This window comes from Symsagittifera roscoffensis, chromosome 4 (assembly GCF_963678635.1).
Source record: "Symsagittifera roscoffensis chromosome 4, txSymRosc1.1, whole genome shotgun sequence".
Lineage (NCBI taxonomy): Eukaryota > Metazoa > Xenacoelomorpha > Acoela > Convolutidae > Symsagittifera > Symsagittifera roscoffensis.
In genome coordinates this window covers 58,654,536-58,679,012 of record NC_087065.1, presented here as the reverse complement: position 1 = coordinate 58,679,012, position 24,477 = coordinate 58,654,536, and the positions used below count along the sequence as shown (strand labels likewise).

The following is a 24,477-nucleotide window of genomic DNA, read 5'->3' as shown; positions in this document are numbered from 1 at the left end:
GATCACCTTTGCATTATCCGTAATGTAAGTTTTGTTAGTGATTTTGACGATTTTCCTGATTTTCTATCCAATTTTTTCCTGTAAACCTTCACCTTCTCCGACTAATGAACTGAGTTGAACTCAAGGGGCCTTGTCTTCGTTCTTTGCACAGTCATTTCTTGCTTAACTCTCAATCTTAAGATTCCTTGAATCAATTCACTCCTTAAACTCGCTGCAAATAACGGGTTCCTTTCCGTTAACTTTCTTAGTGCCTCCGATCTTTTTTTGTGGTTCAAGTGTCTCTCATGAAGTTTCCAGTCATTGCCATCGTGGTCAAAATTTCCAGTGAATTGACACTCTGTTTCATTTTCCTTCTTCTTGAACTTTGGTGAGACGTCTCTGCTATTCGTTTTTTTCCTCGCCACTTTTAGTCTCGTCCTGGAATCCTTCTGGTTTCAGCATCAACCTATCAAGTTTCTCCTGATCTGAATTTACAGAATTGTTAAGTTTTCTTCTAAATAGTGCCCATTCAGTATTAGCTTAACGACCATAGTGAAGCTCCAATGGCTATTTTTGAGAATTGTATGCCGTGTTGTGCGGATATCTTCAATATAATTTTAATTGCCGATTGAATGTCAAAGTTTGAATCCAACTAAACTAAACCTAGTTTGGATTTTATTGTCTGAATACATTTTCAACGAGACCACAGCCACGGTGATCTCCAACAGGGTAGAAAATCTGATTTATTTGTTTAGATTTACAAAACTCAGCTATTTTGGCGTTTTCGAATCCTGAATACTGACCTGTTCTCAAAAACCGCGGAATGCTATGCTGACTGATTTGATATATTTTTCACTCCCTGAATTTCTAATTATAAGAGCAGATACTTTGCAAATCTGTCGATTGCGACTAAATTTAAAATCTTTTTCCCCTTTTGATCAAAAATAGGTTTTAAAAGTCTAATTGAAGTTTTTCATTTGATCCGGAAAGATTTGTCAGAGGTTCTGAAGAATTAATCGACTTGGACCTTTTAAAGTTCTAACCGAATGCTAATACACTCAGCACGACTGGCACATATTGATGATTCCTTTATGCATCTTGGGACACCAGAGATATTCGGCCGCGTCAATCATAGTCTCTTGGCCCGGATACTTCCTATGAAGTCTGGACATCACTGCTTTCTTCAAGCACGTTGAGATAACTACTCTGTTGTCTATTACTATGCAGTCGTTGATTTCCGCAGCGTCGTCCCAGAAGCTGGCCATGAAGCTTCTTAGTCTGAGGAATCCCTCCCTGTCTTTCCCTAGGTTGCGCTTCCTCAGCTGACCAGCTGGCTATCCTCCGTAGTCAGTTCTCACAAAAAAATCGGCATCCAGAATGTTGTGTAGCCCAGTAGTGAACAACTTCATGTCACTCGGAATGATCTACCATTCCTATTCTAGCTCCAGCGATATGTGAAATAGAGTACTCAAACGATAACATTCTATCAGCCCATCTAGTTATTCTTGGGTGATATGACTTGTTTCATCGAGTTTCAGTGAGCCCTAAGACGATGGCCGTGTGGTCAGTTAGAATTTGGAATTGGTTTCCTAAGAGGTAATTTCGGAAGCACTCGCAAGACCATACAACAGCAAGTAGTTCTAATTCGTTCGTACTGTACTTCTGTTCTGCAGAATTTGAATATCTCGGGGTAAAAGCGATAGGAAAACATTTTTCTGGTTCTAGCTCCTGCTCCAATGCGGAGCCTAATACTGTTTGGAATCATCGTAGTGATACATCTTCGGTATTTCGGTGATTCGTGCCAGTATATTTTGGAATGCCGTATCTGCTTGGTTGCTCCAAACAATTTTTTCCTTGTTGCTTGCTTTTATTGATTGTCGAAGAGGTTCTGTGTGCATATGGAGATTCGGTATAAAACGGTACATGTGGTTCAGAACACCCATGAAGGACCTAAGTTGCTTGAGCGATATCGGTGGTTGCAATGTTAAAACAGCTTCTATCTTTGAGTGTTAGCGTTTAATAACTGTGCCTATTTGAAAAGCCCAGCCAAAATAGGTTGGTCTTTGAGAAATCGCATTTGCTTTGTTTGAGTGCAAATTCTTCCTTGTACAGTTTTGTAACTAAACAAAATACTCCTTGTATGCCTAGAACTGTGTTGTCCATCGCTTTCCAGAACTCCTTTGGCATGTCTGTTAGACCATAAACTTTACACATGCGATGCTGAAGTTACTTAGTTTGCTTACGGAATCATCTAAAGGTAATTGACTGAATGCATACTTTAAATCGAGGGAAGTGAACCATACTTTGCCGTCTGATTTGGAAGTACTTATTTGGGCTTCTGAGTTCAGTAGTTCTACTAGATTCGGCATCTGAGTTTTGTTCTTGTATATTTGGGAATTCATTGGTTTCGCATCCATCGCTAGCTTTACCATGCCATCTTTTTTAGCGGTGATTATTACCGGACCTACAAATTGATCGCTTGCGCACTGCTCTAGCTTTATGATATGTTCCTCCACGATCAGTTTTTAAAATTCGGCTCCAACCTTAGCTTAAATGTGGATGGGCTCCCTTTTTCCTGAAAAGGAATTAACATTCGGCCACGTCAATCATAGTCTCTTGGCCCGGATACTTCCTATGAAGTCTGGACATCACTGCTTTCTTCAAGCACGTTGAGATAACTACTCTGTTGTCTATTACTATGCAGTCGTTGATTTCCGCAGCGTCGTCCCAGAAGCTGGCCATGAAGCTTCTTAGTCTGAGGAATCCCTCCCTGTCTTTCCCTAGGATGTGATTCCTCAGCTGACCCAGCTGGCTATCCTCCGTAGTCAGTTCTCCCAAAAAATCGGCATCCAGACTGTTGTGTAGCCCCGTAGTGAACAACTTCTTGTTACTCGGAATGATCTACCATTCCTATTCTAGCTCCAGCGATATGTGAAATAGAGTACTCAAACGATAACATTCTATCAGCCCATCTAAATATTTTTGGGTGATATGACTTGTTTCCTCGATTTTCAGTGAGCGCTGAGACGATGGCCGTGTGGTCAGTTAGAATTTGGAATTGGTTTCCTAAGAGGTAATTTCGGAAGCACTCGCAAGATCATACAACAGCAAGTAGTTCTAATTCGTTCGTACTGTACTTCTGTTCTGCAGAATTTAAATATCTCGGGATAAAAGCGATAGGAAACCTTTTTTCTGGTTCTAGCTACTGCTCCAATGCGGCGCCTAGTACTATTTTGAAGCATCGTAGTGATACATTTTCGGTATTTCGGTGATTCGTGCCAAAATGTTTGGGAATGCCGTATCTGCTTGGTTGCTCCAAATAATTTTTTCCTTGTTGCTTGCTTTTATTGATGGTCGTAGAGGTTCTGTGTGCAAATGGAGATTCGGTATAAAACGGTACATGTAGTTCAGAACACCCATGAAGGACCTAAGTTGCTTGAGCGATTTCGGCGGTTGCAAGGTTAAAACAGCTTCTATCTTTGAGTGTTAGCGTTTAATAACTGTGCCTATTTGGAAAGCCCAGCCAAAATAGGTTGGTCTTTGAGAAATCGCATTTGCTTTGTTTGAGTGCAAATTCTTCCTTGTACAGTTTTGTAATTAATTGTTCAACTATCTCATTGTGTTTTGAAAATGATCCTTTTTAAACTATTAAGATGTCATTTAAAAAAAACAAAATACTCCTTGTATGCCTAGAATTGTGTTGTCCATGGCTTTCTTGAACTCCTTTGGCATGTCTGTTAGACCATAAACTTTACACATGCGATGCTGAAGTTACTTAGTTTGCTTACGGAATCATCTAAAGGTAATTGACTGAATGCAAACTTTAAATCGAGGGAAGTGAACCATACTTTGCCTTCTGATTTGGATGTAATTATTTGGGCTGCTGAGTCCAGTAGTTCTAATAGATTCGGCATCTGAGTTTTGTTCTTGTATATTTGGGAATTCATTGGTTTCGCATCTATCGCTAGCTTTACCGTGCCATCTTTCTCAGCGGTGATTATTACCGGAGCTACAAATTGATCGCTTGCGCACTTCTCTAGCTTCATGATATGTTCCTTCACGATCAGTTTTTAAAATTCCGCTCTAACCTTAGCTTGAATGTGGATGGGCTCCCTTTTCCTTGAAAAGGAATTAACGTTGACTCGAAAATTGTGTACACTTTTTGATTCTTGGAGGGACCCAATATTTGAAATACATTGCCGAGTTATTGATGAAAAATTTCTCTCACAGGCGTTTCTCATCTGATTGTTGCTCATTTTCCGATATTTTTTTATTGTGTTCGACGGTGGTTTCAATTGGGTTGTGATTTTGCCTAACTCTGGCTGGAGGTCTAGTCCTAACAGACACCTAGTCATGTGTCCTGATACTAGGTACCTTGCACCCTTGATTCTCCACCCTTTCCAATATATGTCTATCACTAATGTTCCAAACAGTTTGATCGGATTTTTATTGTAATCCACATATGCTGTTTTGATAGGATTTTGGCTTAAGGAAACTCTCTTTGCATTCGAGTCTTTTGCTATTTGTTGTTTGTTTATTTGTAAATTTGTTGTTTGTTTATTTACGAAGGACGTGGCCTTCCAGTATCTATTGTTGCACTGAATCGAGATCCTTTCGCTTTCAATGTAGTTCTTAGACATTTAGTCTTCCCAGTGGCTGAGTTTATTACTTCCAGATTCCTGACTGATTCCGTCTGGAATGAAGCTTTAGTGATTCTAAGTACTGAATAATTTTCTTCGCTGTTCGTGTCGACAATGTTACAATCTTCTTCTTCTTGTTCTGGAAGTTCGACTATTGCCACCTGTGATCCTTCACATTTTTTACTACCCTTTTTACACATTTTTTACTAGGTGACCCCATTTTTACTACATCCAGGGCACGTGACGCCTCGAATTGAATTGTATTTTGGTGTGAACTTGTTTCCACAGAAATCAAACGGTTTAGAATGGCCACCAGAAACGTTGGTTTTTGATTTTGGTTTAAAAATCATTTTCTTGTGCTCTCTTCATCCTACTCTGTACGTTGTTTTTGGTTTGGATTGACATGAGAGGTTCTAACCCTAAAATGATTTGTGAAATTAGCCGAATTGTTTGATATTGACGGGTTCTTTTTTGAGGGCGTTGGTTGTGACAAATCTATTTTCCTGTAAACGGGCATATTTTATGTATCGTCGACTGTGTTGGCGGGTCGTGTACATAGTTCTCTCTGAATGTGTCAAAACCGCATTTTGGCTATTAAAATGTCATTTTCAACGTCCTCAGTCCAACAATTTTTTGATGCTTGTCCTGCTAATCTGAGATAAAAAAAATAAAGACCTTCTCCGTCACCGCGTGATGAGTTATAAAGCTGCATCCTTTCGATAAGGTAGTTTTTTCTCACATTTGCAAAGCTGTTCGCAAGCAACGTGAAAAAAAACTGAATGTAACTGAGTTGAGATTGACGTGTGCAAATTGCTGAAGGAATCTCTTCTTCCCTTCGTTACCCATGGCAAAGAATAGGCAAAATTTTATTCTTTGCTTCTGCTTCGTGAAAGTAGACGTTTGAACTTATTTTGGGTCCCTTCTTTTATCTTTCTTTAGTTGCTTCGTTGGTTTTCCGAACCGCCGCTTCGTTTCTTGCAATTCTCGTTTCTTGCTATTCTCGCAAAGGAAGAAAGCTAACGAAGCGGAAACAAAGGCAACAACCCTTGAACAGAGTCAAGTTGATCCGGAAAAAAAATTTTATACAGAGGCGAAGCGGAGCTTCGCACCACTCGCGATACAACACAAACATAAAAAAGTCAAAAAAAATTAAATGTTGAAAAATTTAGGAGAACCAAAATTCTCGTATGTCTCGATCAAAAAAATACAACAAAGGGCCCATCTTAAGCTGGAGGTAAGAGCTTGATACTGAAAGAATTTTCTATACACAACGCACGAAAAAGTGATTTCAAATTTTAAACTTTGCCCAAAACCTTAGTTGTTTCTCTAGTAATTTTGAGATAATCAATTTTCCCAAGGATGTAACATTTCTTTTACTAGAAATAAAAGAGTCACCGCTTCCGTAGGAATAGTTGTCGCAACTGGTTTTTTCAGTTGAACGCTTTATCTCAAATTTGATTGGGTAATTAATTATTAAGAAAGTTCAAAAAAATTGTAAAAAAACGGACGAAAGTTCTAAAAAACGGTCAAAAGACTTCCAAAACCCATTTCGATCAAAAAGCAGGTTGTGGCCAATTATGCAGAAAAGATTCCCAAAACCCGATTTCTCTATTAAACATAGCCTGAAAAGTGGCAGGGTAGTTTTCGCGTAAAGCCAAAAAATTTCCAAAAAACTGTCTAAGTTTCAAAATTTTCACTTGTTTGATGGCCATAACTCTTTTTCTTAAACAAACTGGGCATGATTAGTTATAAACGTAGGCCAACCTATAATTTCGATCAATTCTATGATATCAAATTTGATGAAAAGGTAGCGAGAAAAGTCCAAAAAACGGTTAACAAAACGGAGAAAAGTCCAATAACGGTCATCATTTTTAAAACGCCATGTCCTATAAATGTAAATTTTTGTGTAAAAAACAGCGGAGTCACTCACGAATAAAGAAATTAAGCAACCTATAATTTCGATTGAACCCAAAATGTCCGATTTAAGAGGGTAGCTTTCGATTAAAAAAAGTCTAAAAAAACGGTCAAAAAATCATAATTTCCAAGGGCCATAAATTTTTGGTGTGAAGTCGCATAACCAAATGAGATTTCCACAACCCTTTCGTTGAATTGAACCCAAAATCTCAGATATGGCAGAAAAGTTTTCGAGAATATTCTAAAAGTTTGAAAAACGGTCAAAAAATTACAACTTGATTTTTCCGAGGGCTATAACTTTTTGTGCAGAAAAACTTTGCGAGCGGCCGCTAATGCAGGGGAGCTGCTCAGTGCCCATTAACTCCCTTGAACCCACAAAATCAGATTTGAGAAATCAGTTCCCGAGAAAAGTCAAAAAGAATCAAACTGTCAAAAATCAAAAAGGAACCATAACTTATTAAGTAGAAAAAAAAGTGCATAGCCGCTTATGCAGGAGAGCTGATGAAAAATAGGCCAAATTATTTTGGATCGAGGAATTTTTTGAGCGAAACAAAAAAAAACAAAGAAGGAAATACATAGTCAAGGTAAGTAAAACTACATATTGTAGGAGCAAATCAAACACTAAAAGCAACATTGAAGAAAAATGCACGCAGCAAAAAAAAACGATTCCAAGATATGACAAACTAACCAACAAGAAATAAGCAGACAAATAATTGGCCGACAATTTTATTTGAAACAGAATACTTCCCGTTTGTAAAAAAAAACAGGTCCTTCTCAGATTCGAACACAGGAGGTCCTTTGCCGTCCAAGGCATAATCGTTGCCTACAGGCTAAAGTGGCTGGGAGCACAAAGAACTTTGAATTCATTATGAACCAAGACACATATGATTCAAATGATTCTGTTAAACAATTTGTTAACCGGAAAAAAAACGTCTAGATTCCAGTTTGATATTGCTTGCTAATCGCAAGCGTAAAAAATGTATAAAATATGAAGTCTCCCCTGAAACTACAATGAGCAACACTTGCAAAATCAACCAAATTTGCTAGATGTGGCAACACAACGGAAGAAAACTTACGAAAGGAAACAAAGCCGACAATCTTTTAACAGACACCAGTTGAGCAAAAAAACTAATAAAATATAAACAATAATAAACAATGAAAAATACTTGCACTTGCAACTATAAAAATATTTGCTTACAGAACAAGCAAAATCTGTGATTGGCAGCTAAGCCCACAAAACTTGAGCAGACTCGAAAGTCCGTCAGTTCAATTTTTACCGGAAAAGATTTTGAATTCCATAATATGAAATCAAAAGATCCGGCCGGGACACGAACCCCAGACCTTAGGGTGAGGTAGCGGCGCAAAGGCCGAGTGCGAAGGAATCTAGATGTTGCTAAGGTACAAAAATAAAGCTGGTTGAAGATTTGTAAGAAAAGTTGTTAAAGGGAAAAGGCTAGTTTTCGATTACACGACACTTGCTCTCGCAAGTGTCATTAAAACATTCGATTAGGATTTGAAAAAATGGCAAAGCTCAGATAGATTACTTCAATCAAGTCTTCAGCCTCGTTGTCTTTAGTAATGAGGCAGCGGCCAGTCGCATTTGAGACGATAGAACCTGAGTTTCTGTTCAGGAAGAAGCGCTGCCTGGGTTCACTTGGGTCTGCATTTTCCATGCTGAAATCAAAATCAGTCAACTTTTGTTTGATGTGTAATTTAGCTTCGATTCTTTACTTTAGAAAAAAACATCAAGCAAAAAAACGTATTATATCCTAACTTTTTCTTTGAATCAAGGAAAATAAGCTGATTGGAAATAATTCAGGCAGTAAAATAAATCTTATAACAATTTGTGACTTAAACGGAATATTTCGGAATACTTTGAGTTGAGTACTGTTATTTTATAGCCAACCAAAACATTAAAAAATTACCATTTGTTTCCTATATTTACACAAAGATTTTAAAAATTGGTCAAGGTTCGGAGTTGCAAACTGCATTTTGAACACTTGAAAAATGAGCGTGAAGGTTTGTCCAAATCGAGGGTACTTATAGCCTTGCCGCAGTGGACTGAACAGCTTGGGAGCTTGGTTGTTGTTCGTTGCTCTCATTGATATGTAAAAGTTTCTCACGTGATTTTGCCCTTTTTGTCATCTTCGACCTCCAGAGCCAAGCTTGGGTTACTAGTGGACAGGATCATGACAATATCGTACAACATGGGTTCAGATTCTCGCTGAGTACTCTGCAGAAGCTCTTCCGCAATTGCATCCAGATTCTTCGCCAGGATCAGTTCGAAGTCGTTCACGTGTCCCAACTCCTCTATCTGGGACCCGCAAAAAACCATAAATTGTTTTTATTTTGCGCTAGCATTCCCCCAATTGATCAACCCAGGAAACTCTGCCCCATTAGGTTATTGTTTCACCACTAACCACGGCGTGGAAGGAACTATTGTATATCGCAACTGTCGCGTATCGCAAAAAGCGTTCCAAGAAAGTTATATAAGCAAACATATCTTTATGATGCCAGATGACGTTTAAACTTGACTGCAATGCATCAAATTTCTCAGTAGAAGAGCGAGATAACCATTTGCAAATTGCAGAGTATGTTTAAAAAACCCGAAATCTCGTTTTTTTTTTGAAATTCTAAACTAATAAAAAATGCCAAGACCCTTTTGCCGTCAGAGAACACACGCACACAAAAACTTTTTCAGACGTAACGACGCAATAAGAGGCCACTAAGTCGATATCAATTAGGCTGAAATTTATTAAGCCGATAAAAAAGACGAAAAAAGAGAAATTTTAACAAATCGAGCTGATTAAATTACAACCAATGTGAGAAGCAAATTTCCACTCGGCCTTGGTTTTAAAATGCTAAAAACAACTGCAGTTAAAATTGTTTACAGCTAAAATGAACGATTCTTAGATGTGGCAACTAAGCCGATAAAACATAAGCAATCAAATAATAGGCCGAAATTTTTTTAAGCCTGAACAATTACCATTTGAAAAAAATTGGTCCTGGTAAGATTCCAACCCAGAACCTTTGCCGTCCTAGGCGTATTCGTTTCCACCAGGCTCAGCGTGCAAGATAAACTACAATTTTGAATTCATTTCAAATGGTTGGAACAACAAGTTCTTTCCGAAACTTTCAGAACAACATTTTTTGATTTGATAGCACTTCAGGCCTGCTAAAACCCAGTCTACCAGCCAATATGGTTATCATCCTTACTATATGCAAGAAAGCAAAAAAATCAGTTAAAAAAATTGATCGGAACAAAATGGAAAAGATTGCGCACAAACTCACAAATCTAGCAATTAACTGCACCAAAAAGTAGAATGATTACATTCGATCGTTCCTCAAAAGGAAAAAGTAATCACAGCTAATTTTCAACGAGCATACAGAAACAGTTGAAAATTACAACAAAAAAATTAAAGGTTCTGATCAATCTCAATTAAAACGAGCAAATATTGATTAAAAAAACATAGCAGTAAAAAACCAACTGAATTAAAGCCGACACCCAATAACCTGAAATTTCATCAAGCATTTGCTCCCAAAAAAATCCACCGTGTAAGATTGCATAAAATACAAACCAAAAGAGCTTGTAACATCTACAAGCAAACTTTTGAAAATTGGTAACATTCATTTTCTCCGGCCATTTTGTTTTCAAATTTGTTTATTTATGGGAAAGAAAGTCTAGTTTCTGGCAAAGAAATCGAAAAGGTGATTTTATCCCAAACGCTCTTTAACTTTACTATGATATCTGTTCCCAGAATAATTATGGATATAGTGCTACAAAGAAAACATTGGACTCGTTTCATTTAGTTACCTCAGGTAGGGTTGAAAGTCGGAACTTGTTGAAGTTGCAGAGGGTGACCGAAGGAAATTGCACAGAGGTCTGCAAATCCATCGAGATGCTCAAAGATGTGGGGTAAGTTAAATAATCCATAACCAGGAAGTAGGACTGGAAAAATACATCGTACGTTTCCCTTTTTTGGTTGAATTTAATAAAATCTAAATGAGGTTATCTAACCTGGTACACAAAAGCTCCTATTGAGCACAATGTAAACATAGTCCAAGCGATCTTTCTAAATTGAGTCGGCGACTCTATCGCCCTAGGAAACCCGTGCGCACTGCAATCCAAGAAACAGTTTCTTATGAAGAACAAGTACGTCAGTGATTCTTCGCCATTTGGCGGAGGGGGTTCGGGAGGAGCATTTGGAACATAAGGTGGTAGGGGCGGGTTCACAGAATCCATGTCATCACAGTCGCTTTCTTTGCTGTCATGCAAATTGCCATCATCGTTTTTTTCTTCAATGAGCTCATCAATATCAGTATTGGATCTGGGCAAAACAACTACTTCTGGCGTTTCATTATCTCCTAAATCAGCGAGCGATTTCGATCGCGAAAAGTTTGCAACATTTGCTTTTGAGACATCTTTTATTGCCTCATCTGAAGCGTTGCCATTTATAGAATTAACATTTTCCGACTTGTCGTTTTCAATCATCTCCACTGTGTTATTATTGCTCTCATCCTCGTCGTCCAGATCCTTATCGAAGTAGTCGACTTTACAGCTCGATTGGTCAGCTTCGTTGTCGGTGTCGGCACTCAAAACGTCTTTGTGCTCGTTGTCAATTTCGTTCCACCAACTGATTTGACGATCAGCCTTGACGCCTAATCCAAATTATACCTCATCTTAAACCGCGTTTGGAACTTTTTGTGTACTAGCTTTGCTTATAAACATTTTAAGTTATCTATTGATCTATGAACTCCTTTTTGCAATTTAGCATTCAGAAGGCAATATTTTTCATTAGTTTTCCTTGTCAATCAAGTTTAATTTTTTAAACTTACCATGAAGATGTTCAGAATCAGATTGCGATTCTCTGCTCTTCGGTCCTTCTTTTGTCTTTTTGTGATCAAATGTAACATTAGGTTTTTTATTCTTATTTTTTGAATTTTTCATTTTTTTGTCGCTATAAATTCACAATAAAAGACAGATTATCCTGTCCAAATACCCATCGTATCAAAAAATGAAAAAAATAAAATCAGATCAAAAAATGGCGAGAAATCCTGTTATTGTTCTGACTTTCCAAATAGTTAGTCAATTAGTTTGTGTTCCGATAAAAATTTGCTTAATCAGAGAATAGAAAGAGAAAATAAGTAATTGCTAAAAGGTCTTTTAAAAATCAAAAGTTCAAAAGGATGTTAAAAGTTGAAACATACTCTGGACATCTGTCCAAACTACAGCAAACAAATATAGTCGGAAATATTGAATAATTCAGACAATTCAATCTATGAATTCAAAAGGTGGAGAAATCCAGATAAATCAAGCTTTTTGCAGTTTATGATAAATCTTGAAAATATAATGTTGACGTTTTCGGAATCAGAAAAAATACATGTATTTTATAGTTATTTATGACCGTTTAATGAAACAGAATGATGTCGACCAATTTTGGTTGAAAATCAGCTGCTTACTTCCGCTATTGTAATTAATAGGTAGATTGTCTAGTGCCAGAAAACTTCCTGGCAAATATCTAAGATCAACATGATGCTCAAAAATGATCCAATGAATAAATTATTTCAAAATTTCCAAGGAAGAAAAAAAATGATTCATCAAAGTCCACACAGAGGCGAATCGGAGCCAGAAAATTCAATATTAAATTAGCAACGGAACCAATCTTACGAAGAGGAAACAAAGCCCACAACCATTCAGCAAAACAATGATTTAAAAAAAAAATCTTTGAAGTTTTAAATCCCTCCTGAAATTACAATCAACAACACTTGCTCTTGCAACTAAAATGAAAACTGCTTATAGCACAAAAAAAATGTGATGTTGTAACTACGCGTACGCCAAATCTTAGAGCAGACCCAAGTTGTTTTTTAAAAAAATGGTTTTCTATATTTTGTAAAAAAAAAACTTGAGCCCACTGAAACTAAAAAAAAAAACAACACATGCATCTGCAACTAAAAGAAAGAATGCTTCCACAGTAAAAGTCAACTTAGGCTGACAAAAATTGAGCAGACAAACGAAAGTCGGATAATTCAATTTTACCGAAATTTTTTTGATTGCACACAATCTAAAAAAAACACCGTCCGAACGGGAATTAATCCCCAGACCTTAGGAGCAAAGACAACGTTAACTGCCGGGCAAGTGAGAAGTAGCCTGTTAGTAAAGAGGTTCAATAATAAAAAGCTACCTGAAGACTTGTGAGAAAAAGTTAAAGTTCTGTTTGCCAGTTCCTCTTCTTGGAAGCGCTCTGCCGAGTTCGTGATTTCCAGCAGCCACAAGACCAGGGTAAGCAAATACTGGCGACTAGACTATTTCGCACCTAAGACGGTTCACGATTTATAACTCAAATCATAAAAACCTTCAATTCCAATTCCCTTACAACACCCTCCCGATTTTTAAACAATTTTAACGTTCAACTCACCCACGTCACACAACAATTTCAAACGAAATCGTCCTAAGATTCAGAAAAGCTTGAACGATTAAACGTTAAAAAAATGGCACGTCCATCTCGAGCGTTCCATCTTAATGGACTTACAGCCATTCGTTTGAAGAATCTCAAAACTATTGCTCTAGAAAATCTCACTAAACTCGTAAACTTTACTTTACGTGCTTTACAAATCCCATCCAATTGAAAACCAGCTAGCAAACTTCCTTTTGCTGGCTGGTTTTGGTTCCTTTAGCTGCCGTCAAATCCCAAACAGATTTTACACTTTAAAAATATCGCACTATTTCCTTATTCAATCCAGTCATCAAAATTGTTCACGCCTCACTCTTCTAACTTAACACCTAGAACTTAAGACACCAAACACGGCTTCCACTCCCTGCATTCCACCATATGCACCTTAAGTTACCTAAAAAACCTTTACACAAAACTGCTCTTGCAGCCCTAGATATATCAAAAGCTTTCAACTACGTGAGCAATCACACCTTACAAAGAAATTGAATTGATTGACAAACTCTTCACTGGTCAATCCTATCACCCGCTGGCTAGACATTTTCCTGAGCGTTGTTCAAACCGATCTTATTTAGTGATAATCTTTTATAAGCGACAATAGTGCAATGCGGAGTCACTCATGACTTGCTTTTTTCCCAATACTTCGCAGTTCTATGCGTGAAATTCCCCTCTACCCGAAAAAATAACCATTATATCTTACGCTGGCAATTTCAAGGTCTACAGCCAAAGCGCCACTATCGAAACTCTATCGTTCTCGCTCTCTACATACCTACTCTATCTACACTTTCTTCAGAAAAATTAACTTGGAGTTTATTCCATCCAAATGCTCTGTAACCCTATTCTAACCTGACTCAAACAATACTGAACCTGTTTTGGAGTTAAAATTATGAGCATTCTTTTCCCGCAGGATCACATCCCCAAAATCAAAGGACTCAACTAAGACCTATTTTTGAATTACACTCTACACTGCTAAGCTTAAGCTATCAATGGCAAGAAGCGTTCTAAAAGCCCCATTCGGTATCAACTCTGACCTAGCAGGGAATGCCACTAAATACGCTTAAAGCAATTATTAGATTATTAAAAAGATTATTAGGAATACCCTGCCCCTGCCACTTGATTGAACTGGTGAACTCTAACTAGTAAATTAACAGGGGAGCAAAAATTCATCACAAAATAATTCACAAACGACAGGTTTTCAACTACATCAAAATATACTTTGTACCCAAAACTCTCACCGAAAACCCCCAATAACCTCCACCACTTAACTCTTAGCCAGTAAACAAGCCCATTTCAGCCTGCGTTGGTTTATCTTTTTTATTTCCCACCTTAACATACTCAAGTCAGGTATCGAAGAACGTTCAAAAAGCTTCAATACCCAACATGACACCAACCACTTTCTTCAAAAACCGAACACCCATTACACTCAATTCATTTACACTCTGGTCCAGTACAATTGAGGTTCTGCCTTCCTCAGGCTAGATCAACCCTCAAACACATCAATTGAGCTCGCTCCTGATGGCCAGTGCTAACGAAACACTGACTCAAATATTCGGGCTGTTAAACCAAAACTGTTTTTCTGTTTGGTGTTCTGCAGATACGATGGACACAAAATTAGACACTAACACCATAGCGCTGCTAAACTTCTCTCATTTGATGAATTCTTGATCCACCGAAACGGCCGTGCCAAACAGAACCACTAGACATCTCAGTTAATGGAATAGGGGCTCTTTTTTACCCGATGCAATCAGGCGGAGTAGACTTGGAAGGGGCCACAAAACGAACACTGGAAAAACCAAAATCAAGCAATCATGGTCATACTAATACACTAGGCTCATAAGCTAGCTTATGAAAAAAGGCATCAACTGTGTTATCTTAATCAAGATTCAAAACACATGCTATTAAATAGCCAATTCAGCATACCGCTGTAAAAATGTCACAAAAAAGCATTGTCTGCGAATTAGGTTGAAAAAAGTAGCCTCGTAGTATCAAACTACTCTCCGCGAGCAACTAAACGAGAATATCTTCTCATTGGACAAGAATCACAGAAAGTTCCGGTCGACCTTTTTTCCTAGTGACTTTATAGGACGATGAGTAAAGGTTGTTAAATAAGGCCTCAAAAGTGCGTATCATTAGATAACTTAGCTTAAAGAATCACATTACCCTTTGCTTGCTGATTAAATTACGCTAATGATATTCTAAAAGCGATGATTTCAAATCTCATGGTGTTTTCTGGCGACATAGCGAATATATTTCACAAATTCTCTTTCTAGATTTTCTGCAAAATGAAAAATCTAAAAATTGCTCTCAAAAAGTAGATAGTTATTTCTCGGAAAACCTACGTCCACGCCTGCTTCAATTCTTCACTCAATGACAAAAACTTTTTTCACAGTAACTAATATATTGATACCAAATTTCATTTATCATTACCATAACTCATTAGCGAAATTTATTACGAACATTAAATAGAATTTTGACGTGATCATATTCAAAGTAAACACTAAAATTGAATCAACAAAGTTAGTTGTGACTTTTCGACAATTAAGTGACACTCCTGATGAATTTACTGACTGTTTCTAGTTTTGTATTTGAATTTTTTCTCTTCATTTCAAATGGCAACCACGAGATCAGCTAATCAGCGGCTAAATTCAAGCAGTCGTACCTACGTATTAAAAAGAGCGAGCGTTCACCAAAATCATTCGCCTAAGAGCGAACGCCTAACTAATAATATTGTTTTCACTTGGAAAATAAATAGGCGGAATTTGACCTTATTTTTTAATCCATACTTTCGCCGAGAAAAAGTTCAAAATTCGCATTCGGTAATATTTGTCTAGCGCTTAAGTTTGCAGATCGCACTTCACATTGAAATTGATGACGAGTGAGGAATTTCTGCTTGAATTTATTCTAACTCTGTTCCAAATTTGATATCGGAACTCCTGGACTGTTACCCGAACTGTTCTTAGTACTCTCATTCTGTGCTTTGCATCGAATGAGAGAGAGGTCTGCCTGTCTCTTACAAACAGCATCCACCTCTTCCGCCATTCGTCTGCAAATAGCCTCAGTGTCCGCCTGAAATACCAGTTAACCATTTAACGACTTCTTAAATTACATAAAAAGAACCCCCAAATACTTGGACCGTAACACAGATATGTCTTCTGGTTAACAGCTCTTGTCCAAAATTTCCATAAAAGAGAGAGAGAGAGAGAGAGAGAGAGAGAGAGAGAGAGAGAGAGATTCCCCTCCCATTCATTATCTCGACTCCCTCCTCATAACGGTTGCAATGCGAGAACCCACTGGAAATTACTACACATATGCAAACTGACCATAGTATTTTTAGTTGCTGGCCTTGCTGAAACAAAATGCTGACTGCGAGAGTTTCAGCACTTTTTAAATAAGAGCAAAAAATTTAACCGTGTCCTGTGCTTCGCTGAAAAGAGACTTTAAGCCGTATAACCTGGATCAAGACAAACCACCCAGAACGCAACAGCACATTAGTCAACTTTATTGAGGCAAAAGACAAGTTTGAAGCAAAAGTCAGAAGCTGTGTATATGATTGTGAAAGCATCTCAAAATAACTTGGCGATAAAAATGAACGGAGAAGCTCTCATCAAGCTCTGCAGAAATAACCACTAGTAGCTTAATTACATAACAAAGAAAAAAACAATTTTGCCATTTCATTTAAAATGAAAAACAAAAAAGGTCTCTTTATGAACTAACCAGTCTGAAAGGCGAAAACGTCAAAGCAGTTTTTATCTCATCACTGAGAAAACTTGTGAAAATTTTCCAATTGCAGCTCGAATAATAACTGAAAAGACTTCAAAATGGTATATCAACACCACTTCATTTGACGTTTATTTTAGGTATCTGATATGATGTGAAAAAAAAACACAGCTTAATCCCAAAGAATCTATAAGCTCAGATTCACAATAATGAAAGGGCACACTTTTCATACCTTGCAAAAACTTGGCCAGGAACCCAAAAACTAACTCAAAAACTGTTACTTCAGGAAAAGTTCGTAAAAGGTGGCGCAACTGCTTCAGCCATAAGCCAGTTCCTACATTATTGGCCGCTGACGGGTTATCTAATGCTTTAAGAGTTAAAGTGCCCTCACCTGACTTCTGGCTAGTTCTGCTCTTTCTTCTACCGTCATGCTATCGTGTCCCTTCTGGAAACAGAGCAGAAATTCTTTGGTCAATTTTGCACACTAAACTGAGTCAGACAATTTCAACCGACAACCTATTTTCATTGTAGAGCAAGTTTATCAAAAGTTTGATAGCACTTAGTAACTTCCTTTTGATTAAAGGGGAAATTTAAGCAGGTTTAAATGTTATAAAAGTCTACTTATATTTAAGAACCAGAAGGATTGCCTAGAAAAAAACCACGTGCAAAGAGATTCGGATTCGAAGTACATGCCCAAAATTTGGAAAACAAAACTGCCTCATTTTGCAGATTCAACAACGGTTTTGTAAATTTGCAACATTCAGATTGAGGCACATTTTTGCACACATAAAAATCAGGTCATAGATACATTTTTCATTGATTTGACCTTAATTTACAATCTAAAATTAGTTTCAAGTTACGCTTCAGTCTCAAAAAAAGGCTTCAAACACCTGAATAAAACTGCAGCTCTAGCTGTTTACCATTTTGAAGTCAACAGTGGCACCATCTAACTCGACTGCCACCTGGTGGACCAGCTGTGCCTTCTGTGCCTCTTTACTTGCCACCACTTTCCTCAAACTCAGAATCTCCAACACCAGCTGTTCTTTCATTTCTAATTCACTCTTCCGCAGAAACTCGTTCCACACAGCTGTGTCTTCAGATAGCCACACGCTTTTGCTAACATCGCTACCTTCATTTCCACTTTGATGGTCATTTGGTTTCGCTGCTACATCCAGTAGTGACCATTTAATAATATTGTATTTGGTTATTAATACTTGTTTTTCAACTCTTTCTCAAAACAATTGCGATCCAACTTAACTCTATGACATTACAAAAGTAGAACCAGCTAGTGATCGAAAAGACAGCGAGTTGTATTTTCAAACAAGTTGAGCCGATTTTTTTTGAACTGCAAACTGAAAATTTATGTTGTCTATTGAGGAGAAGGAGCATCAATATCAAAGTAAAGTAATTTTCAAAACTTCGAAGCATTTCAAGGTTAGACAAGAACCCGAGGTTCCAGGGCTTCGACTCCTCGCCAAACAAAGGGTCCCCCTTTGATATTAATTTATTATATCCATTTTCGGCCGACCAACCCAATTGGTTCGCAAGTTCTTTTATAGCTTGAATCACATATGAAAGATCTTCAATATGACATATAACTTAGCCTTAGATTGTATGGCATGTCTTCGTCGAAACTGATTTATCGTGGAAAAAAAACACCTGTACAGTTTCTCTCCTCTAAACCGCTCAAAATTGAGAAAAAAAACAGAATCAAGTTCATTAAAAAACACCTCTTAAATTTACTAATACAACACTTAGATAAAAAAAACACGCTAAATTTAATGTTAACACAAAAAAGCAAAACCATTGGATCAAAAATCCGGACAAAATTCCTTTCAAACACATTAAAATTTTGAAAGCTTGAAAATTCGAATAAACTTCAGTGTCAAACATGCTTAAATGTCCTAGGATGACTGACAACTAAAAAAAATCTTCATAACTAACATTTGATAATTTTCAAAGTTCTTAACTTACAAGTTTTTATGTGCAAGATTTTTCAAAGCAAAAGCATGGCTAGAAATCAGCTAAACGAAAACAAATGCAAAAAATTACGCCATTTATTATACAAAATATCTAGCTATTAAATTTGAATCTGCCACCTATTGTTTTGTATCGCCATAAAGTTTTTGAACAAACTTTATCTGGTTCGCATACAGTATTTAAAAGCTTATGGAGATATGTTGCGGTTGCTATTAAGACTTAAATAGAAGAAAAAACAAAACAAGAAAGCTGCAAAACCAGAATGGTTATTTCGGTGGTTTTTTAAAACATATCGGGCTGCAAAAACATTTGCTCTCACAATAGCACAAGTGATACTGAAAGAAAATTCTTATAATTATGGGGTTAATTAAATGGTCACCAATTCCTGCGTCACCGCTATTATGACGAACTACAGGAGGCGGTTTTACTGCAGCCGCATCTGAAATATCACACGTCTCTGTCGCACTTTTTGGCTCGCTCTGTGTTGTGACTTCTTTGGTGCTACTGTTAGTGCTCGCTTGTGATGACTTGTCATCGTTTTGATTAGTCTTCAGTGCCCTCAGCTTAAATAAGTTTTCCATTGAATTGAATTATCATATCTCCAACTTCAGATGCTCGAACACAGTATAAAAAAAGTTTCAGATTATCAAGTTGCATAATATTTTACATTGCTTTTTCATGATTCCCATCTTCTATGACTTATCAATAAAAATATCGAAAACGATTCCTACATTTTTTAAAGCGATAAAGAACACAACATTTCCCCCCTGATTTCAATGGATAGTAAACTCCGTGTCATGACTACACAGTTACTGGTTTGTTCAAGTCCACAGCATGATCAACTCAGGGTCACCTAGTCATTTGAATTTCAAATGATTGATTTGTCAACACACGTATCAATGCCAGTTATAACTAAGTAAACTAGCTAATAATATTACTTAATACCTATTGGACACGAGCACTGTAAATTTGACTTCAACAATCGGTCAAACATCAGGATAACTAAGCAAACTTTATGAAATATTTCTGCAGTTCAATTCAAACTCTTTCAAACTTTGGATAAAAGTGAAATATCAATTACAAAAATGACGGTTTCTGGGGCTACCTTGCTTTACGAACGTCACAAGTGTTCCGTTTTTCTATTCTGCATTTTTATTTTCATGACGGAGACATTTTACAACAGCTTCTACAAAATCAGCATTCCTCAACTCGCTAATGTGGAAATTTCTGGAGCCACTTTTGGAAAAATAAACATGTCTCTTTCTTGCTTAAACGTCGTCATCGCTTTACTGCTTTTTCTGGCTTTACTTCCAGAACGCAGAAAATTCCACTTCTGCTTAAGCATTGTTTTACTCGGAATTTCAAGTGCATCTTTTGGTATACTGCTCAAAATGAATCTGTACCCAAAAGCATTAGTGGCCGTCATCATGATAGTACGAACAATTGCTTTGTGTGGAGTTTCTCTGCTATGGACATCAGCAATACCGCTACTTGTTTCCATGTTTCCGGGAAAAACGGGACTGATCTGTGCTCTGAGTGGGTGCACCGCTACTCTTGGTTACGTAAGTGGCTATCAATTCGTTAAAATCATGGATGAAAGCGACGAAAAAGATGAGTTGAGCTACATAACAATGTCATTTACATACTTAGGCTTCATTTTGTGTTTTATTCTTATGCCATTAAGTTTATTCATTTTGCGGCAAAAAACTTGTTTCAAATCCAGCGTGGAAATTGAAAAGAATAGTTTATCCAAGGTAGTTGCCTTCGCAACTCATTCAGGCGTTGCATGTCTCGCACTCAGTACAATATTCATCTCAGTTTCACGAATACAATTTCACGAATACGTCGCAACCAAGTTGCAATACCTCGACATAGCCGAGTTATCCAGAACTTCCCGAGAAATATTTTGGTTTCTTCAAATAGTACAAATCATTGCTTCCATATTATCCGGGATTCTAAGCGACAGAGGCTATGCTTCTATCATCTTCAGTACTGGGAGCTCTCTTGCAATTTTGGGATACTTTATCATGGCAATTCCAGCTCAGATCATCCGGCTCGACAACATTTACTTTGTTTGTCTCCTCGCAGCCGTCGTGACTTTCGGAGTATCGATTTCGTACACGCCTATTTTTCTAATAGTCTACCAGGTGGCACTGAAACAGGACCTAGCAGATGTCGAAATGGCCAAAGAATACTCCATTGTCACTATACTTTTCACCGCCAATTTCGGAGCGCTCATCGGCAAACAGCTCATTTATGATTTCATTCTGCCCATGTTTGGATTTCGAGGAACTTGTGCTCTGTTGGCGTCTCTGTTATTTCTCGCTACATACCTTTCCACCCAATATCTGGCAAAAATTGGATTGATGAGAAACGTCAACAAGTATGAAGAGGGTCTTACTATTGCAATCAAAGGACTTGAAGCGGAGAAAAACTTGGCAATTATGAACCATTTGTTGATTCAAACTAGCGGATACGAGAGCATCGAAAGCTGCACATGAGTAAAACTGACATTAGATTATCAAATATCATTTCATATTTTCAATTCAATTTCGCTTAGCTTTAATGTTCTTTCAACAAAAAGATAACACAAGGTGACCCTAGTGCGAAGGAAGATTTTCAGTTCCGACTACTAATTTAATCCTTATAAAAATTATTCATATAATCAAAGGTATGTTTAATTCAGACCAGACTAGCGGGTAACTTGCATCTTCGGTGCTTCGAACAGATTGATGAACTTGAAAATTGCTTAGATTAAAATTATACACAAAAGGAAGCTGAGCTTCGCACCACTTGCGATACAAATATGAATGACTAAGAAAATCAAATGAAAAAATGCATCCCCTGAGAGTACTCTGACAGCATAATGGGGTTGCTGATTTCAAGTTAAGTGAAAGAAACAAACAAATTCTTGATAAATTTCGCCGCAAATGATTATAGGAAAAATGTAGAGTTGAAGCAGCGCTACACTGCGCTGCCCTCCACCCCCTCCTCCCATGGTGACATCATTACTACAACCATACATTCGAACCTTACAGTTGACCTAGCATTGATAGTTGGCCTTATGCATTGCATTATACGATATAGCTTAACCGTGCATTAATTCTTTCGTTGAACGTGCAAAAATTAATACGTTGAAAAAGCTGGAGAGATAGTTATTCAAATATATAACAGATAGATATGCTATATCTCCAAAAACCCTCCTCCATAAAAAATAAATTCGTCATAAGCCTCATGAAAGGAGATTTAGTTCTCAAGTACAAGAATAATCGGTTGCTGTGCAGGTAGCTATCATGTTCGGATGAAACTTAAAAAAATCAAAATGACAAAATTTGAAGAAAAACAAAACATTCACTTTTAGCAATTTTCCTTTAAATTTTCTTTTTAGAGAAACTCCAATTGAATAAGAAATAAAATGCAAGAAATATGGCTGAAATCAGCGTTACAATTGAGAGTTCAGCCTTCCATCAAATTTCGTGTCAAGGGAAAGAATCAATGAAGGCAAATAAACAGCAAAAATACTGACTTGTTTTTTGAAAATTTCTCATCTTTCAACTAACAAAAAAAACTTGTTGGCCTCGAGAAGCTTTTTGGTTTTCTAAAACAATTTATGATTGGCACTTTTCGATACAATGAACCTAATTTCAGAAAACTAGATCAATAGGTGAAATTATTTCATTGGGAAATCTGTTGATTAAATTCCGTTTTCGAAATTAAAAATCAACCACGTTTTTGTCAACCTTTACACTTTCTCTGTTCGATAGTGGAGTTCGCTTTCCATGTATAGAAGGAAACAAACTAAATTTAAAAAATCAAAAGTCAAACCGCAAAAAATTAAATTTGAAGCTCAAATTTTCCTCAAAAAAAAAAAAAAAAAATCACGACCTAGATAAAAGTCTGATACGTTCATCGACTCTTATTTACAAGCAAAAAGATTTTAGTATGATACCACACTTGAACCCCTCCGAGCTATCCTTGAGTTAGTAAGAAATTGGTTATTTTAATTTAGTTATTTTTGGGGTGAAGGATGCGATTCTGTACAGAATTGATATTGACGACGATATCTAATCTGTCTTGATAACGGAAACGTAACAAACCTTTCTCTTGTACGTAGTCACTATTCTTTGCACTTCCCACAGTTCTTCTTCTACTCCCTGAAACCAACATCAATTAGATATAATTGGCACATTTATCGCGAATTATCGCGAATAATTGGCACATTTATCGCGAAAAAAACTGGTCAGTCAGATCTTACTCCGTTTTTCAGTTTTAGTTCGACAAAATTGACGAAAAGCTACCCCAATTGCAGACTACTCTACAACTATAGTTACCGCTTCATCTTCCATTTTTCACAAAACTCAACTGCCCTTACTAAAATAAAGAAATTTATCTCTTTTTTGTTTCTGTATAAAATCTATTTTTTGATCTTCTTTTCTTAAATCACTTGAATCCGAAACGGAAAACGGTTTTTAAACAGTCGTTTTTAATTTTTTTGAAATCGTCGTTTTTTATCAAACTAGTGTCGTTTTGTCTGCGTGGTGATATAAAACGATCTGAACGAAAAACTGCAACTAAGGCATATTAGACATTTATAGTAAAATAGGCAAATAGGACAACAGTGTTCGCAAAAAAATGAGAAAAAATCATCAAATAAATTTCAAAAAATAACAAAGCAATTGCATAATTTTTGAAGCTTTAGATTCTAAAGAAGGGAAGTTTTAGATTCTAGGAAACTGAAAAAAAACTACCCTTAGTCGAGCAGACCTGCGCTTCAAGACTAAATAAGCTATTGTAAGCCTGCTCGCTTGCTTGATTCGCTCGAATTTAGACTAAAATCAAAAAATTGAAACCTGTTTTCTCTTGATACTGGACCAAGTTTTGAAACTTTTTAAATGTCTTTTGAATCACTACTGAAAAGGTTTCAACATGCTATACCACTCGACCCATTCCGATGATTATATGTGGTATTTGAGATTGCGTGAAAAAAAAGAAAAAAAAACTGAAACACCGCTCATTTGAATTTTTTTAAACGTCGATAAAAACTAAATCCAATTCGATATCTTGATTTGCCTGATGTGAAATTAATTATAAGAAAAATAGGCTGAGCAAAACAGTTTGATTTAAAAAGTTTAAAAAAATTGCCAACAGACGATCAACTTGCTTTTTCAACGTATTAATTTTTGCACGTTCAACGGAAGAATTAATGCACGGTTAAGCTATATCGTATAATGCAATGCATAAGGCCAACTATCAATGCTAGGTCAACTGTAAGGTTCGAATGTATGGTTGTAGTAATGATGTCACCATGGGAGGTGGTGGAGGGCAGCGCAGTGTAGCGCTGCTTCAACTCTACATTTTTCCTATAATCATTTGCAGCAAAACCAAATTCCATTTTGAAGCTAGAAGTCAATCAGGTATTTCCTAATCTTTACATTTCGCTGTTCGATAATGGAGTTGGCCTTTTTTATCCGAAAAATAAACTCTACTTTTAAAAAAATTAAAAGCCAAACCGCGAAAAAAAACCTAATTTGAGCCTGAACAAATTTTAAGAAACTTCCTGAAAACATGAAACAAAAATGATCGCAAACTAAATAAGAGTCTAAATTAGGGTCATCGACTCTTAATTAATAAACCTTTATAATTTTTGCATTAAGTAACAACCTTGACTCCAAGCAGATCTTCCATTTTGTGAAGCATTCTAACTTTAAGCCTTTTTACTTTATGCAGTAAACAACAAGCTTGCCTGCAATCGGATCTTCCATTTTAGTATCTAAGTTGCCCAAGAGATCTTCGTACAG

General features: G+C 36.9%; 3 protein-coding genes across 5 annotated transcripts in view; 1 reads left to right on the top strand and 2 right to left on the bottom strand.

Annotated features, from left to right (window-relative positions):
- Positions 1-11,770, bottom strand: part of LOC134843861 (uncharacterized) — a 57,330-nt gene extending 45,560 nt beyond the window's left edge. The window contains exons 1-5 of the mRNA XM_063860171.1: positions 11,370-11,770; positions 10,552-11,192; positions 10,348-10,482; positions 8,657-8,847; positions 8,078-8,207 (exon numbers count right to left, since the gene is read on the bottom strand). Coding sequence (XP_063716241.1) covers positions 8,078-8,207; positions 8,657-8,847; positions 10,348-10,482; positions 10,552-11,192; positions 11,370-11,481 — 1,209 coding nt within the window. The 5' untranslated portion in view covers positions 11,482-11,770. The remainder of the gene's footprint in view (positions 1-8,077; positions 8,208-8,656; positions 8,848-10,347; positions 10,483-10,551; positions 11,193-11,369) is intronic.
- The window catches only part of LOC134843863 (diphosphoinositol polyphosphate phosphohydrolase 1-like), a 296,926-nt gene that overhangs the window by 136,254 nt on the left and 136,195 nt on the right, over positions 1-24,477 (top strand). The gene's annotated exons all lie outside the window — the stretch shown is intronic.
- The window catches only part of LOC134843877 (ralA-binding protein 1-like), a 37,169-nt gene continuing 28,061 nt past the window's right edge, over positions 15,370-24,477 (bottom strand). The window contains exons 7-12 of one of the 3 annotated variants that reach the window (XM_063860194.1): positions 22,777-22,833; positions 19,059-19,242; positions 17,620-17,864; positions 17,091-17,144; positions 15,889-16,048; positions 15,370-15,621 (exon numbers count right to left, since the gene is read on the bottom strand). In XM_063860194.1, coding sequence (XP_063716264.1) covers positions 15,611-15,621; positions 15,889-16,048; positions 17,091-17,144; positions 17,620-17,864; positions 19,059-19,242; positions 22,777-22,833 — 711 coding nt within the window. In that variant the 3' untranslated portion in view covers positions 15,370-15,610. The remainder of the gene's footprint in view (positions 15,622-15,888; positions 16,049-17,090; positions 17,145-17,619; positions 17,865-19,058; positions 19,243-22,776; positions 22,834-24,477) is intronic. The other 2 variants (XM_063860192.1, XM_063860193.1) reach the window with 2 other exon arrangements.